At 27.1% G+C, this 16397-nt stretch overlaps 1 protein-coding gene across 1 annotated transcript; it reads right to left on the bottom strand.

The window, feature by feature from the left end:
* Positions 1–1673: 1673 nt before the first annotated feature.
* Positions 1674–6375, bottom strand: LOC135925766 (metacaspase-2-like). Its single transcript, XM_065461236.1, has 4 exons — positions 6228–6375; positions 5976–6176; positions 5127–5932; positions 1674–3023 (listed from the first exon to the last, which is right to left on the bottom strand). Exons 1-4 carry the CDS (start codon positions 6358–6360, stop codon positions 1917–1919), a joined length of 2247 nt encoding a protein of 748 aa, XP_065317308.1. The 5' UTR covers positions 6361–6375; the 3' UTR covers positions 1674–1916.
* Positions 6376–16397: the final 10022 nt, after the last annotated feature.

Raw genomic sequence — 16397 nt, 5'->3', positions numbered from 1 at the left:
AAGAAGATCTTTTGTACAACTCTGGGGCCAATATTGTTTAAATAAAATAACTAGTTAAGCACTCATAGAAATATCTTGCTATTTTTATTAAAATTGGTTGCTTGGCAGTATCTATCATTATCCGCTTTCTTAGGGGTGCTAATAGAATATTTTGCTATTTTGATTAAAAATTTGTAAACAATTTTAAATTTACAAAAATGAATTAAAAATTCTGTATTATTTTTTCTCCATAGGCCATTATTATTAAATTTTGTTTACGTTGATCTTACATAGATACTGTAGTGCGATAGAAGTCTCTTTAGTATGGAGAATGAGGTTCCACCAAATACGTGGATACAAGATGATGGCTGCTGGCTAGCATTTTTTGCAAGATGATATTTTTTTTATATTCATAATATTTACGATATTTTTAAAATTATGTTTCTTTAACTTCTGCAACTAATATTCCTTTTGCTATTTTCATTTCACACTGTAACGTTTCCATATTTAAGTTTGATGATTCTAATGGGGTAATGTTATCTGATATAAAATAATCAACGTTAAGGGGGAACATTGTATTAAAACATGATAGAAGATTATAGTCCTCATGTGTAAATATATCTAAAAAACGATCTTCAAAATAATTAATAATTATTTTTTAAAGAACTACAATTAAATTCATTTTCACAATAAAAATCAATTGGTACCGACTAAAAAATCTTAAAGATTTGTAGGCGTTTTACATACCCTTGATGATTTTTGAGGAAGAATAAATTTTTTTAAAGGTTTCTCTGCCTTAATTCTAATTAAATCAAAAGATTTATTATTTCTTTTATTTTCTAATTTATTAATTGAGAATCAACACAATTTTTAGCATCCATGATATTAATCCACAATGTAGACACTTATTAAGTGGATTTATTGTTATTAATACCTCATAAATGGGTCAATATTTATATAAAAGATCAGATGGGTCCACTGATTTATAAGTGAAAACCTATGAGTTAAGAGTTTCATTAGATGAGTACTTCATAAATAGCCTCAAAATTCTTATAAATGATACGAGATGTTTCCAAATGACCAGTCAACTCCAAAAGTCTCTTAAGAGTATGGCATGTATATTTACAGGATACGTTGAAACGACTAAAAAAAATTTGCAATGCATTAGATAAAATGACAATTTAAATCAAGCAAATCACGATTTAAAAACAAAAAAAAATACTACACAATTTAAAACACATCAAAGATAATATTTTTTAAAATCATATTAACAATTTATCATATAAGAATTAGAGGTCCATGTCAAGATATTTAATTGAGGTGCTAAATACCGGCCCAAAAGACTGCGCTACAGAAGCCATAGATATATTATCAGAAATATGCATCTCGATATTTAATATAGTCCTCGTGTAAAACCTGAGGGATCAATTAATAAATAATGGGATATGATATATATTATATTCCCGTCCCGATAAACTCATTTTTTTTTAAATGCTAAATCAAAATTTTTCATACAAGCCGTTGAAAATAAAAATATTTGTAATAGCCGCTAGGCATTCACATATTTTATAGTATAAAATGTAGCAAAAAAAAAATATTTAACGAATAGGGGATATAAATATAATTAATCATAAATAAATACAATTTTTTTTTATCTAATTAAACAAGTTTAAATAACTTAATTTTTGTGAGAATATAAATATTTATATAAATACTAGGCATCAATTATTAATGAATTAATATATATTTTTTAAGGAAAAAATGTTTGACTTTGGACAGACTTAATTATAGAAATAATATTTCTTTAAAAATTTTAAAAATCGAATCGGGAATTAACAAAATATGTTCGCTCTGTGAATTTTTTTTTATTAGTTTACCATGAATTAATTTCATGACTTGTGAGATCCAAATATGGATTTTTCGCTAACCACGAGGACTCAAGTAAATTTTGATATTTTACCAACGCCATCTTTCCTACACCTGGGGCAGAACCATTTCCCCTTAGGTTTGTGTGTAAGGGAAACGCATTCGAAGTGAAACCATTCAATGACACAAGCTGGGTTGTCGCAACCAATCATTTCTCCGTAGCTGACCCTTTGGCATAAACAATATATGGGCTCGTCGGGATCGACGGGCTTGCCTAAAAAATAAGTTTCTTCTTCGTTGTCATCGTCTTCCTCATTCTCCTCATCTTCTTCGTTCTCTTCTTTCGCGTTCTTCTCTCTGACCGAATTTTCTTGTCTTCTTTCGGTGATTTCTTCTTTGCAATCTGCATCCTCTTCGCTTTCCCGATTGTTCCTACGTAAGGCAACGTTCAACTCCTCTCGAGACTTTTTAGCGCAAAAACGTCTTTTGGCGCGTTTTTTCTTGCGCTTAGAATTTTCATCCGACGCGAGTGATCTAGAGCCGGAAGAGGAATCTAAATCGTCATCGTGCTCGCTATGTTCGGAATGAACAGCGGCGATCTCTAAATCTGGCGCCAAATTATTTTCGGAGAGAGGTTGTGGCGCACTCTCGTGCTCGGCTCTCTTGGAAAACCGTTTGGCGTAACGGGTCCGGTCACTGGCGGGCTTGTTATTATTGTTACGAGGAGAGGAAAGGGTCTTTGAATTATTGAGCAAGTAGAGCCTTTTCTTGAGCGCGTCAAATTTGTTCTTCATGTTCGTAGAATTTGGTGTGCTACCACAATTTTTAGTGCTATTTTTATATTCGCTGCTAATAGAAGTGTTTAATTTGCTAGAACTGGTGTTTAAAAGTGGGATAGTAGATGTGGACGAATTGGTGTAAATAGGACGAGGCGATTTCTTGTTCCTTGAGTACGAGGCTGGAAGGGAATTGCTAAGTTTCGAATTCGATAAAGCGACGCTTCTGATATTATCCTGGAAATCCTTATTAACTTCCATATTGTTTTCCGTAGTTGGGTCTCTTTCGATTGGATGCTTGGTGGAATAAGAAGTGTTGTAAGGTTTGCCATAGCTCTGGGCATATATATTTGGGCTTTTGCCATTGAAGGTTAGGGATTTTTCCTCCAATAATTCCTTTCTCTATGATAAAAATTATATATATATATATAATATAGTATAGTATAGGTTTAGAAAAAAATTTGATTGAGTTTTTTTTTTTAAATAAATTCCTAAGTTGTAATGCGCAATGTAAGCAACTATTTTTGTAGATCCATTCCATGTCAAATTGATCAAGATTCAATTGACCATTTGGGATTTAGATAAAATTTTGTATACAAACTAAGATACACGTAATAAAAGCTTTGTCCAAATTTTAGCATCCTAGTCTCATATATCCTCTTCAAACCTGAGGTAAAGCAGGTTAAATAATATATGTCGGATGGGGAATTCGGAATCTCTTGATCTTAAATCCTTTACTAAGGGCGATTCAAAAAATTTTAAAATCTGATTTAATCTGAAATGTTTTCAAGCATGTGTAGAGCATTTTATTTACCCTATAAATTTGAGCCAATTTCAGCCACAGACATTTTAGTATTTTTTTTTTAATTTATATGAAAAATCCCTATAAAAATTAATATAAATTAGAAGTAGTTCTAAATTTCATGGCGAAATTGGCTGAAATTCATAGGGTAAATACTCTACACATGCTAGAATACATTTCCGATTAAATCGGATTTTTAAAATTTTTTAAATCGCCCTCGGTAAAGGATTTAAAGATCAAGAGATTCCGAATCTCCATACGACATATATATATATCAATAAATTTAATCAATTTTTCTTTATTAAAATGTCATTGTCTATATATATATTTAGTGTTTAATGTGTATCATATTTGATATTATAGTAAGATATTCGTATAAATTTATTATATTTTATGAAATTTATATACAGATTCCACATTTATATAAATGTGAGAGATTTAAAATCTTGATATAATGATAACATCATATGATCAATAAGGGATGGGAAGGGAACAACTAAATGATTTAAAAAATTATTTTTTTACATGAAAAAACTATACGTTTCTACGCGTCCCCGTTCAAGATACAATTTTTTTTTAAATAAAAGTAGATTCATATTTATGAATATAGAAAATGTTTTTTTTTGATTTAAAAAAAAGTGGTAACTTAGTAAAATTTTGAAAAAAACACTTTTTTCTTCATTTTTTTGACTAAAATACGCGTCCCCGGTCAAGATAGATTATTTTTATAAAAATGAATATAGAATCGGGTATAGTTTTTCAAGGAGATTCCGAAAATGGTATTAATAATTTTTTTTTGACTAAACTACGCGTCCCTAAAGCGTAGGAACGCGTTAATACCATTTTCTGAATCTCCTTGATAAACTATACATGATTCTATATTCATTTTTATAAAAATAATCTATCTTGACTGGGGACGTGTATTTTAGTCAAAAAAATGAAAAAAAAAGTGTTTTTTTTTAAATTTTACTAAGTTAACTACTTTTTTTTTTAAATCAAAAAAAAAACATTTTCTGTATCCATTTAATGAGATAAATATGAATCTGCTTTTATTTATTTTAAAAAAATGTATCTTGACCAGGGACGTATAGGGACGCGTAGCTTTATTTAAAAAAATAATTTTTTAAAAATTTTACTAAGTTATCATTTTTTTTTAAATCATAAAAAACATTTTCTATATTCATAATAATGAGCTAAATATGAATCTGCTTTTATTTTTTAAAAAAAATTGTATCTTGACTGGGAACGCGTAGTTTTTTCATGTAAAAAAATAATTTTTTAACTCATCTTATAAAGCTAAATAAGATTTTTTATTAATATTATATAAATTAAACCCGTTTGACCGGGGACACGTATTTTAGTCATGCCCTAAAACAAATCACAAAATTATTTTTTGTATAATATCAGAGAAACTCATTACAAGGATTTTGAATCTTAGAAGGAGGTTATATGAACAGCAACAAAAAAAATGCACATTAATTTGATATTAGAAAGATTACTGTAATCAGTAGTTTTTAGAAAATATTTAATTGAATGACAAATATTAAAATATTCACCTCCTTTATATCTTCAAAAATATAAGCGTTAAGATAAATTTTGACTACTTTAGTTACATGTTGTATACAAAATTTCACCTAGGATTAGTTGAAAATAATGTTTTTTTCAAATTAATTTATTAAAATATTTATTCTCAAAAGATTTACCTTCTTTTTCTTTCTCTTTGCTTTTATTGCATCTATTCGATTCATGTTATCTTCTTGGTTTGATTGATGCTTTTTATATTTTTTAGTGTAAAAGGAGGAATTTTTTGAAGGATCATCAATGTCATTTTCGTAACTAAGGCCAATATTCTTGGATTTAATATTTGGTAGCTCATTTTGATCTTCATTATCTGAATATTCATAATCTTTATAACTATTAAGATCCTTAAAGTTTTGGTTTGTGAGCAATTGAAATCTTTGACTATCCCCATAAATGTAATGAGAATCTATTTGACTTCGGCTAGAGCTGACCCCTTTAATTCTCCTATGTCTCTTAGATCTACCATTGGTAGTTAATTCATCAATCTTAATTTTATTTTTTTCATCAATATGAGAATTATTCAGGCTACTATCAAGAAAATGTAAATTTGAATGCTTGTATGATAAGTTTTTAGCAGAAAAATATTCTGGATCATTATAAAATTTGTTATTCAGATGTCCATAATAATAGTATGGTAAGTTTTGTATGGAATTGTTGGCAATTATATTTTGAGTAGGAGAATAATAGGGGGAATTGCTGATGCTTTTATGTGAATTAATATCATCTAAATCTGTCATAGGGCTACAAATGCTATACATAGGGGTATTGTTAGCTGATGAAAAAGTATTAGTGTAATAAGGATTATAAGGTGATGAGTTCATTTTTTTATATAATATATGAGATTTGGTGGGTTGATTTATAATTTGAGGCAGTTTTATTTGGTCAGTTGGCAAATTGAAAAATATGTTCTTGAGTGATTCATTCATTTCTAAATAATATTAAGTATAAAATTATAGTAATGTAATAAATACCTATAGCTTTTCTGTCGTTATTTAAAAGTTTTACATTTGCGTCAATAATTTCAAATATACTAGAAGAGAGTTTCAATTTTTCATCACCAATATCTTGCAATTTGTCAAATAGCTTTTCAAGCTTATCATAACTTTTTTTAGTAACAACTAATTCATCATTTTCATTCTTTTCTTTTTCTTCTTTAATATTCTCTATTAAATCTAATAGCAAATAGTAATATGTAAATTATTAAATTTATAATTTATTTAAACCATTAAACTTGGAATCATATTCAAATATTTCACTAATGTTCTTTTGAATATCATTGGATAGAGAGTCCGTTATATTTATAAAATTCTGTACGTATGTATTAGCAATTGATAAATCTTCAGTAGATATAGACATTGATTATTGTCTCTTACAAAAAATTTCCAAGTTTAAATAGTGCTTAATATATTTTGATTGCCATCTCAGGAACCATATGACATATGTAAAACAACCGACATGAGGGTAAAAATTATCCAATATACAAGATATTCTCTTATCTTTCTAGCAGGAAATTTTTAAGCACTCATTATATTGTTAATATGTAGTTGGGGGTGGGGGAGAGGCACGCAGTACCTGCATCGTTTGAATGGCACAGCATTCACTATTAAAAAATTTGAAATTTTTTTAAATTATATTTTATCATATAATTAATATATTAAATAAATCTTATAAAATATTTTATAAACAAAATAGTAGTACATTAAAAAATTGTACATTTTTAATTCAAATCCCTACCCTATTTTAATTGGTTCTAAATATAGATATCCAACCTATATCGAACGATTAGATCATAGTATTGCTTAAGTCACAGTTTAGAATTACCGATGTCCAATGCAATAGAAAGTGTTACAATCGTTAATCACTATAAAGTCTTTTTTGATGCAAAATATAGTCTAACTAATATCCGTTATAAAATTCCTAATGTTGATATGTTTATTAACATTATACAACGTATGATTTTTATTAAATTTTGTAAAATTTTGTATTTACTGTAAATTTTTGTTTATTTGTGCACCAATCAACTTTATTTATTTAACTTAATTTCATATTAAACAATTTCAATAAATTTACTTAAAATGCATTTATGTATAAACCTCTAGTAAAATAATAATACTTTTATAGTTAGAAAATATTTCATTTCTAATATGGCACCCTTGCCGTGTAAATAACTCAAGGCTTCAATATATTTGCATAATTATTTCTTCCAAAGATTTTTAGTATTTTTATTTTATCAATTTATCCAACATAATAAATTCTGATATAAATTTTCATCGTGAGTGTCATAACTATGATTGCAAATTAACCAGCATATTATTTGTGTTGCTATGTAATTTAAGATTATTATTATAGATGCCGAGAGCATATGATTGCATATTTTAGACAAACAAAATGGTCAATTGTGTAGTCGTTTATATATCATTAAAAATGGAAGATAAACTTTAAAAAATTTAATATCTCACAATAATTTTCTTGATTACATTTCTAGCTTCCATCATGTCATCTAGGAGGAAGCTCTAACCACCATATAATTTTATGATTTGGATTGGTCGTTTATACTCTCTTCTTCAAGAATTGTTGATTCGGTTTAGGTCTATTAATTTTTCCTTATTAGTCTATTCTATAAAACATTGTCTAAAATGGTAATAGAGTGTTATATTAGTTTCATGACCTTATGTCAATATACTTGCTAAGAATTGTATAGCCTTATGTGGTTTTTCCATTATCAATTGAGGCATATGTATGAATTAATTAAACTTTTTTATCACTGGCAATTATACGCAAAATTTTTTTATTATCAGCAATCGAAAATATTTTATACTGTAATATATAGATTTTGTATTAAAAAATATTATTTTTAGAAATGTCTTGTATTGTTTATAATTCATTAATATGCTAGATTATTTTGTATACAAAATATAATAAATGACAAAATATGGAATTTAGAATAATTTAGCAAATTTTAAAATAGTAAAAAATATTAATGTAAAACCCGGCTGAAGGCCTGCAAAATGGGGGTTATGGGGGGCAAAGCCCCCATAATTTTTCTTTTAGTTGAACCCCCTCAGATTGTAAAGGCCAGCGATGCCCCTGAAATGAATGTTTATTTAATATTTCTAAGGTGGAATATATATAAATAACCCATAAGAAAATAAATTAGATTTAATAAAACCGAGAGAAAACAAAGACACTCGTAATCAACGAAAATCTAATTGATACTGCCTTAATTGACAATATGCGAAATAAATGGATGCTTATACCTGTTATAAATAGTTTTATTTATTAATATTAGATAAAAATTTTTGTGTGAGTCATGAAATATTTTTTTTTGTTTGGAATTTAATTTTTAATAATTTTTTTTTAAAAGTTTCGCGCAGTCATCATGAACATTACTATATAAATATTTTTAATATTTATTATGTAAAAAATAATTTAATATTTATAAAGTAAAAAAATAATCATATATAAACTGAAAAAAAAAGTGGAAATCGAGATTATTATAATTATATTTTTTTTTTAAAATCCTTCTTTCTTGAAAACAAAAAATAAAGACGAGATATTAATCCTTGTTGTGAAATTAATAAAAAAAAAAGGTAAAAAAAAAATAAAGACTTTGCGTTTTTAAATAATAAGAACTGCTAAGTTAAACGTTTATACTTTGAAACTTTGAAAATACCGATATCTACTAATAAAAAATACTACATTAAATATAGTTTTATTTATTTTTATAGATAACTTGTCTGATATGAGACATTTAGTAAAAGATAAGTGGCCAGAAAACCTTTACATTCATTATGGGTAAAAGAAAATGAAACAACTTTGTTTCCGACTGAATCTATGTGTGGATCTCTCAATAAATGGGATGAGGTATTATAAAAAGGATAATAATGAAAATAACTAAATGCCCCCATGTTTTGAAAGATTTTTAAAATTGTATTAACAAAATTCCCCTTTACAGCTGATTTATTTTTTATTTTTAGCCCCCCCCCCTAAATATTTTAAGAAAAGGGGAGGCCTCTGGCCTTTATGTGGGGTGGTGGCGTAATTTTAAAATCTTATTCAATCATATTTATATATTCAATTATTATTTTTTTATTGATTACTAAATAAGAATTGTTTTGGTATATAATCATATTTTAGATTTTGAGTAGTACATAAATATAATGCATATTATTATTCTTATCTCTATTTCACCATTTCAAACCCCCTATATAAATTACTCTATCTAATAATTTATAAAACATTTTCAATAACGAATGGGATGAAACTAGCGTTACTAAATCGATTCAGAGATCACCCCAAAAGAGATCAAAAATTAATTTTGGTTTATTATTTCACAGTGAAAAAATATACAAATAATGTAATCTGATGACTTAGATATTTGTATGTCTAAAATAAAATGTGCAAAAAAGGATTGACAATAATTTTATTTATTTAAAATATTTTGAACATAAGATATTAACGACACTACTTGATCCAAGATTTTAAAATCTTAATATTGTCTTAGAATATTTAAATTGGAGATCTAATACATGTTGCAATGTTTTAATTTTGCATTTAAAACTTATAAAGCAAGAAAGAAATGTATATACAGTTAAGGTGCAAACATCCAATTCAATTCATATGTGCTCAATAGCTCGTAACATTCCTTTATAATCAACGATTATTATAGCAATAGAAATATAGAGCAGAAATGCCATATTTTACTCTGCCAACATACTCAACAAAAAAAACACCTACATTTTGTAAAAAACGACTAGAATATTATAGACTTGCTAATTTAGCTAGGGAAGTACATTGCATATCTTCTACCAGTACGCTTATTGAAAAAATCTTTTTCATCCCAGAAATAATACTCAATGTCAAAAGAACCTCTTTCTGCCTCATTAATCTCGACAAAATAATATTTATTCACGGCTATTATAATTGTAAATTTGTTTTCTAATTTATTAATATTTCTCACTTTATATTTTTTTTGCATTCCATGGTTCAGTTCCATTCCTGGCTTTGATTTAAAATTTTAAATGCCTTATTTCCGGTATGTGAATGTTCCTTTCCGTTCGTTCTTTCATTCGTTCGTTCATTAGATAATAGATAACAAATTAATTAACTAGTACAAATTGCATCCTTAAAAAGTGTTTAGTTAAAAAAAATTAACTTTGTTAATTAACATTTTTTAGAAGAAACGAGTTGAATAAATTAAATTTAAATTTTAAAGAAATAGCCGCATTTATATATATATATATATATATAATTACTATCATTTATATAAAAATTAAACATTTTATAGTATTTTAAAATATGGATATCTCTGGGTGTAGCCTTGACACTTTTATATAATTTAGTAGTGGTGGCATAAAAAAAACCAGTCAAATAAGATTCGGACATTTTTGGAAAATTTGATATCAAAATTAGTTAGATCAATCACTGTGAAATTGTAAACGAATTATAAATAACTGATTTTTGTCCTCAAGGACAGGGGTTGAGAGATTGCTAGTAAAGTTGTGAAAATGAAAATTTTTATTCATATTTTCCGTGGGGGGAGGGGGGCAAGGTCAACTCATACCCCCTTTGTCTATTCCCGATATAAAGATAATCGTTACCTTTTAACAAATAACTTAATTACAATGACTGATTACATTTTTCGAAAGTAACAAATTTATGGAAAAAAAAGATAACTGTTATGTAAATCTGTTTGACTGGACTTGTAAAGTTTTGGTTCTCTCCTTTCGAAATTATATTTATATAATGGCCCGATTATTATGGTTACCGCTTAGAAAGGTAATAACCATTCATTACGTTTCCGAGGGCTCGGTTTGGTTAGACACTCTGATAAAAAGTCTCGACCAAACCATAATTATAGGAAATTTTAATAAGGCTAAAAGAAGATTTTAAGGCTGCAATCAATTTCTAAAGAAAAAAAAAGGGTATACTTATGTAATCTTCTTACTCTTCCCAATACAAATCGAGACATTGTTTCATCGGGTATAAAAAATAAAATAGGTGAAATACTCTGATATCATGACCAACTGTAATTTTATATTATTTTTTTTACGAATTTTAGTGTTATCGCGCTTACGTTCATATATAAAAAAACGGGAAAAATCATAATTCCATTCAAAACTGAGACTTTGCCAGTAACAGGTTTCTCTAACTGATACAAAGAATAGCCAATGAAATCACACGAGCTTAACTGACGGGCTACATCCTGACCTTACATCCCTCGTGATAAAATCTTTTAAAATGAAAATATTAAATTTGGTATACTTACCGTTATCAATTTTTTTTACATAAAATTAACTCATTCTTTGCCCAGGTGGCAAGCAAGGTTATACTTGTTCATTTCATCTTTTAAAATTAAAGACAGATTTGAAGTTATCATAAGGCTTAGGGTAATAAATAAAAATTTATCGTACAATTTTATATTCTAAATGAAAAATAACATGAAATGAATTTTTATTTGCATATTGACAGCCATTTATTCAGGTGCGAGCCTATATTCACTTTCTTTTCTTTTTGAAAAATATATTTGGATTAAGGTTTTTCAAAATAATATATCGATTATTTTTTATTAATATGAAAGAGTTTAACCCTAACCCTAGCCTAACCGGGGGTTTTTCTCGAGCGGGTCAGGGTGGATTGGTAAAATATTGCGCTAGGTTAAGCGTAGATAGCTAAAGTTTAAACGGTGTAGTCAAGGGGTGGTTTAGTGATTGAAGCCTCCCGTCACCATGGATCTCTTCTCTTCTCTTCTCTTCTCTTCTCTTCTCTTCTCTTCTCTTTTCTATCAGGAAAATAAACGTAAAAAATAAAATCCTAAAAAATCTAAGAATAAACAATTACTTTAAACACATTAGGGGGTAGACCTGGATAAAGCGATTGGCGGGGTAACAAGGTTAAAACGCTAATAATTTTTAAATTTTTCAACCCCATAAGAAAATCTTATATTTGGCGCGAAGTTGTATTTTTATATAAAAATTTCTTACATAAGTTCATTTTTCGAAAAACATTTCTGGTTTGAATATATTTTTGCCATAAACCCGTTTTTTTACCCAAATATTATAAATTGCAATATCTTGTTCAATGAGGCAATACGGGCCTATATATATATCTTTATCCTAATACTTAGCCATTTTACCCCAGGTATGATGGGGTATAAAATGGTCAAAATGGCCACATTTAATTTCAACTCCTAAAAGTATTATACATCGAGAGCCACACGTTATTTTTGATATTTTGTAGATTGGGGATTTGGCTACATATTAAATTCTATAATTTGGATTTGTATTTGTTTTAATAATATATGGTAAAAAATGCAAAATAACCAGTCCGTTTTACCCCGGTTCTCCCATAACGAATCTAATTTTCTCATATATATATATATATATATAAATAATTTGTTATAAATCATATAGGGGTAAATATTACAAAGGTATTAGTATTTAATGTATCACAAAAGATTATATTTTAATGTATCAGTCAATCACAATTATATATAAAGTCAATTAATTTTTATATTTTATTGATTGAGAACCTAGTTCCCTTTAAGCGTTAACATTATAATTGGAAGTAAAAGCCTAGGGTCTATCTTATGCATAGGATGTTCAATTAGTGAAGGGTTCGGTCATTGAAAGTATATAGCTGAGATTGTGGCGTTTTATTATGTTTGTGGCTATTTTTATGTAGGTAGAATCCCTCGTTATCTCGGTTCTAATAGAAGAAGCGGAAGGTCCAGACGTTATAATCAGCATGGGATCGATATAAGACTTTTCTAATTCCCTTGTGCAAAACAAATATGGTATTAGTCTTTCATAGGCGTAGGGGGGGGGGGCAAGAGGGGATTCCCCTTCAGAAACTTACTCCTATACACCCCCCTCCCAACCTAAGAGTTAAATTTTTTGTATAAGACAATTATTAGTTTTTTTAAAAAAATATCGATAATTTATATATATATTTTTATTAAAAAGTGCAAGCAGTTTAAAAAGTTTTATCTCTTAAGGATTAAATTCGTATATTGGGAGGTAAAATTTTTATATGCGATCCAATATTTATCAAAAAAAATATATGCATAAATAGAGTTGCATATCAAAGAAAGATTATAATCCCGGAAAAATTCTTAAATGGAATTTACTAGCATTCATTGATTCCTTCTAGTTGGGACTTTCCTTATAAGCTTATCATCTCATATTTAATATATATTATAACGGGGGGAAAGAAAAAAATTAAAATCGATAATTAAATTATCGCAATCAGTTTTACATTATTAGCTCATAGTGAAAAAAATTATTAATCGATGTGTATAATAAATGGTTCCAGGTGGGAAAAGAGTTCCTTTCATTTTTATAAAAGAGGTCACCGTAGGTACATCCAATTAATTCAACAAATTGAAGTTTTTGCAATTTTCTTATTGGCTCAAAATCCTAAATCAGGTGATAAACGTGTTCTCGTTTTCATTTCCAAATTTTTTGAAAAATAAAAAACATTACTCGTTTTTTATCTTTTTTATTTTTTTAAAAACATTGATAAAAAACAAAAATGTTATTTTAAATAGTAAATAAAGTTTTTTTGTATAAATTTTTTTAAATTAAAAATAAAATCATAATTTTCATTTACCAGTTAATTTTTTAAAAAAAATAATTTTTATAAACAATTTTACAAATTTGTTTGACTATATGTATGTGAAAATTTTGTTCACTTTACTCCTCGTGGTGTGCATCGTCGGTAATAATTTGATTTTTGATTTATTTTGTTTTAAAATTAATTGGAAAAATTATTTATAATGAAACGATTATACAATTCCAAATTTTATTTTTTCTCATCTAGAAAAGTTATGAACAAAATTAGGACTTTTAAAAACAATAAAATGTGATAACAACTTAAATTTTAACTAAAATAATATTATCATATCTAATACTGTGCACCAAATTGAACGTTTCGGCGCGCGGCGTTTCAAAACGCAAATAAATAAAGCGTAAAAGGCCATGTTTTAAAATTGAACCGTTAATTTTCTAAATTTAAAGCAAAATAAATATTTTTTTAAAAAAATGTTGTCCGATTTAAAAACGTACGCATTTAAAATGCATTATTAGCGTTTTGGAAAAAGAGAAAAAAGACGCTCTGTTTGAAACGTTAAATTTGTGCGCACTATAGGCCTTACCATTTGACAAATAGAGGTTCAAATCTCTCTGTGCCATCTAATTGAACAAAATCTCCCGCCTTGCATCATATTTTTATTTAACTAATTCTTTTAGGAGCTTTTTTGAACAAAATTTCAGAGATTCTTGAATTTTTTTTCTTCTTTGGCTCCTAGACATAAATTAAGATTTTGGATAACCTTTTTTCGGTTCGGTCTTTGTTGACCTTAAATATAAAATGAAGGCTAAGAATAGAAATTGAATTTTAATCGGGCAAGTCTCGAATGGAAAATAATTTTTTGAATAATTTTCTAATCTTGTATTTAAATTAATATTCCTAATGAAAAAAAATAAATATATCAGATGCTGATATTCCGAGTGCTGAAGAAATAAGAGAAATTCTTAAGACTCACAATGACTTTAGAGCTAATGTCCAGCCACCAGCCCGTGACATGTTCGAATTGGTAAATAATTAATCCAGATTAGCCCAAATAAATGTTTTTTAATGTATAGAGCGATTTTTAATCACATAAGTGTCTTTTCATTTTTAAACATTTGGTGTTCATTTTTTGGAAACTAATTAGATGAGAGGAGAACACTGTGATTTGAAAAAACTCTTCTTCTTTCTTTCTTTCTTTCTTTCTTTCTTTCTTTCTTTCTTTCTTTCTTTCTTTCTTTCTTTCTTTTTTATGTAATCATAATATATAATTCACTTCATAGAGATGGAATAATGAAGGAGCCGCCTTAGCAGACAGGATGACTAGACGTTGTATTAACAACCATGATCGGGATCAAGATAGAAAAATCTCTAGTTTAATATTTTTTTTTAAAAAAAATAAAGTATTCATAAAAAATATATCTCATTGTTTCATTTTAAAGAATATGTAAATGCTGGCCAAAATATAGCTTGGGATTCGAGTAATTTGAATTGGAAAGTTCCCATTGGAAGATGGTACAATGAAACCAGTGACTTTACTTATGGAGCAAGCAATGCAGGAAGATTTATTTTACATTATACACAAGTAAAAGGCATATATATGGAATATGTTAAACTAACAAAATTTTTTAGAAATGGGTTTATTTTGCTTTTATAGGTTTATTTAATATGTGTGTTCGTTCATCTCTTAAAGGCGCACAATAAGCTTAATATTTAATACATCATTTCGTTGATTATTTAACATCCTTCTATCTATATATGTTTATATCTTTCCAACAATGGCTATTTACAACTTTTATTTATTGGATAAATTTTTCATAATTATAAAAAAAAATTAATGTTATTAAATAAATATTAATTATATCTTTATAAAACTGGAATTAACTTTAAAATAAAACCTTCTTTTTTAATAATATTTTATATCGCCTGTAAAAGTTTCAAAGAATGGTAGATTTAAGGTTTTTACAACGAGACATAATATCTCACTACTATATAGAAATTTTTTATAAAATGTCATAACTGGATTTCCAAAATTTTTCATAGTTTTTTTTTATAGAATAGCGCTATCAGAACAATTTTAGTAAAATGTATTTTTTTGTACTAAGTTTAGATAGAACAATACACTTCTCAAATTATCTAATTTTTAAAAATTAACAAAATCTGAGCCACCTTAAAATTGAAAATATAGGAGATGACAATAGATTAAAATTAAGATAAAATAGCTAGATAATCATATCGTAATTCCGGAACGTGCTACACTCGACATTCCATAAGATTTATGAGTTAGGGAGTGGATTTTAATTGATTAATTTTCCAGTAAATATATAAATAAAACTGGATTAAAAAATATTTAATTTTTGAAGATCGTTAGGGCATTGTCAATTTTGGGCTATTATCTGATATTAATTATGATATTAATTATCATATTTTATAAATCAAATCACCCATTGTGCACTTTTTCTTAAATTTTATTTAAAAAATCACGTTAATGGAATCAAATTATTGGTGTAATCTTTTTATTTAGCTAAATTGTTAAGGAATAAATTTAGAATTAACTAAAGATTGAGCTTTATATTATATAGTTTGATAATTAATAGTAGTTAGAACTTGGTCTATTTATATTTTAAATTAATAAATTCTAACAAATTAAAATTGAAGTGAAGCATTTGGTACAGAAATTAGGTAATTTTTTTTAAAGTGTTTATTTTGCTTTTCACTTATATTTAAAAATTTTATTAAATAAAATCCTTCAAAAGGATAATTTATGATTAAATAATCATTAGGCTCTGAGTTGTAAAGTATTATGAATTACAATCACCTCTCAA

This window comes from Gordionus sp. m RMFG-2023, chromosome 3 (assembly GCF_954871325.1).
Source record: "Gordionus sp. m RMFG-2023 chromosome 3, tfGorSpeb1-WG-v2, whole genome shotgun sequence".
Taxonomy (NCBI): domain Eukaryota; kingdom Metazoa; phylum Nematomorpha; class Gordioida; order Chordodea; family Parachordodidae; genus Gordionus; species Gordionus sp. m RMFG-2023.
The sequence above is the reverse complement of the archived record's forward strand: the minus strand, read 5'-3'. Positions and strand labels throughout refer to the sequence as shown.

Excerpts from the sequence above, each read along its gene's own strand:
- LOC135925766 (XM_065461236.1), bottom strand. The coding sequence starts at position 6,360 with ATGTCTATATCTACTGAAGATTTATCAATTGCTAATACATACGTACAG. Across the intron at positions 5,933-5,975 it reads TAACGACAGAAAAGCTATAG|AAATGAATGAATCACTCAAG; the intron begins GTATTTATTACA and ends AATATTATTTAG. Across the intron at positions 3,024-5,126 it reads CAAAGAGAAAGAAAAAGAAG|AGAAAGGAATTATTGGAGGA; the intron begins GTAAATCTTTTG and ends TTTTTATCATAG.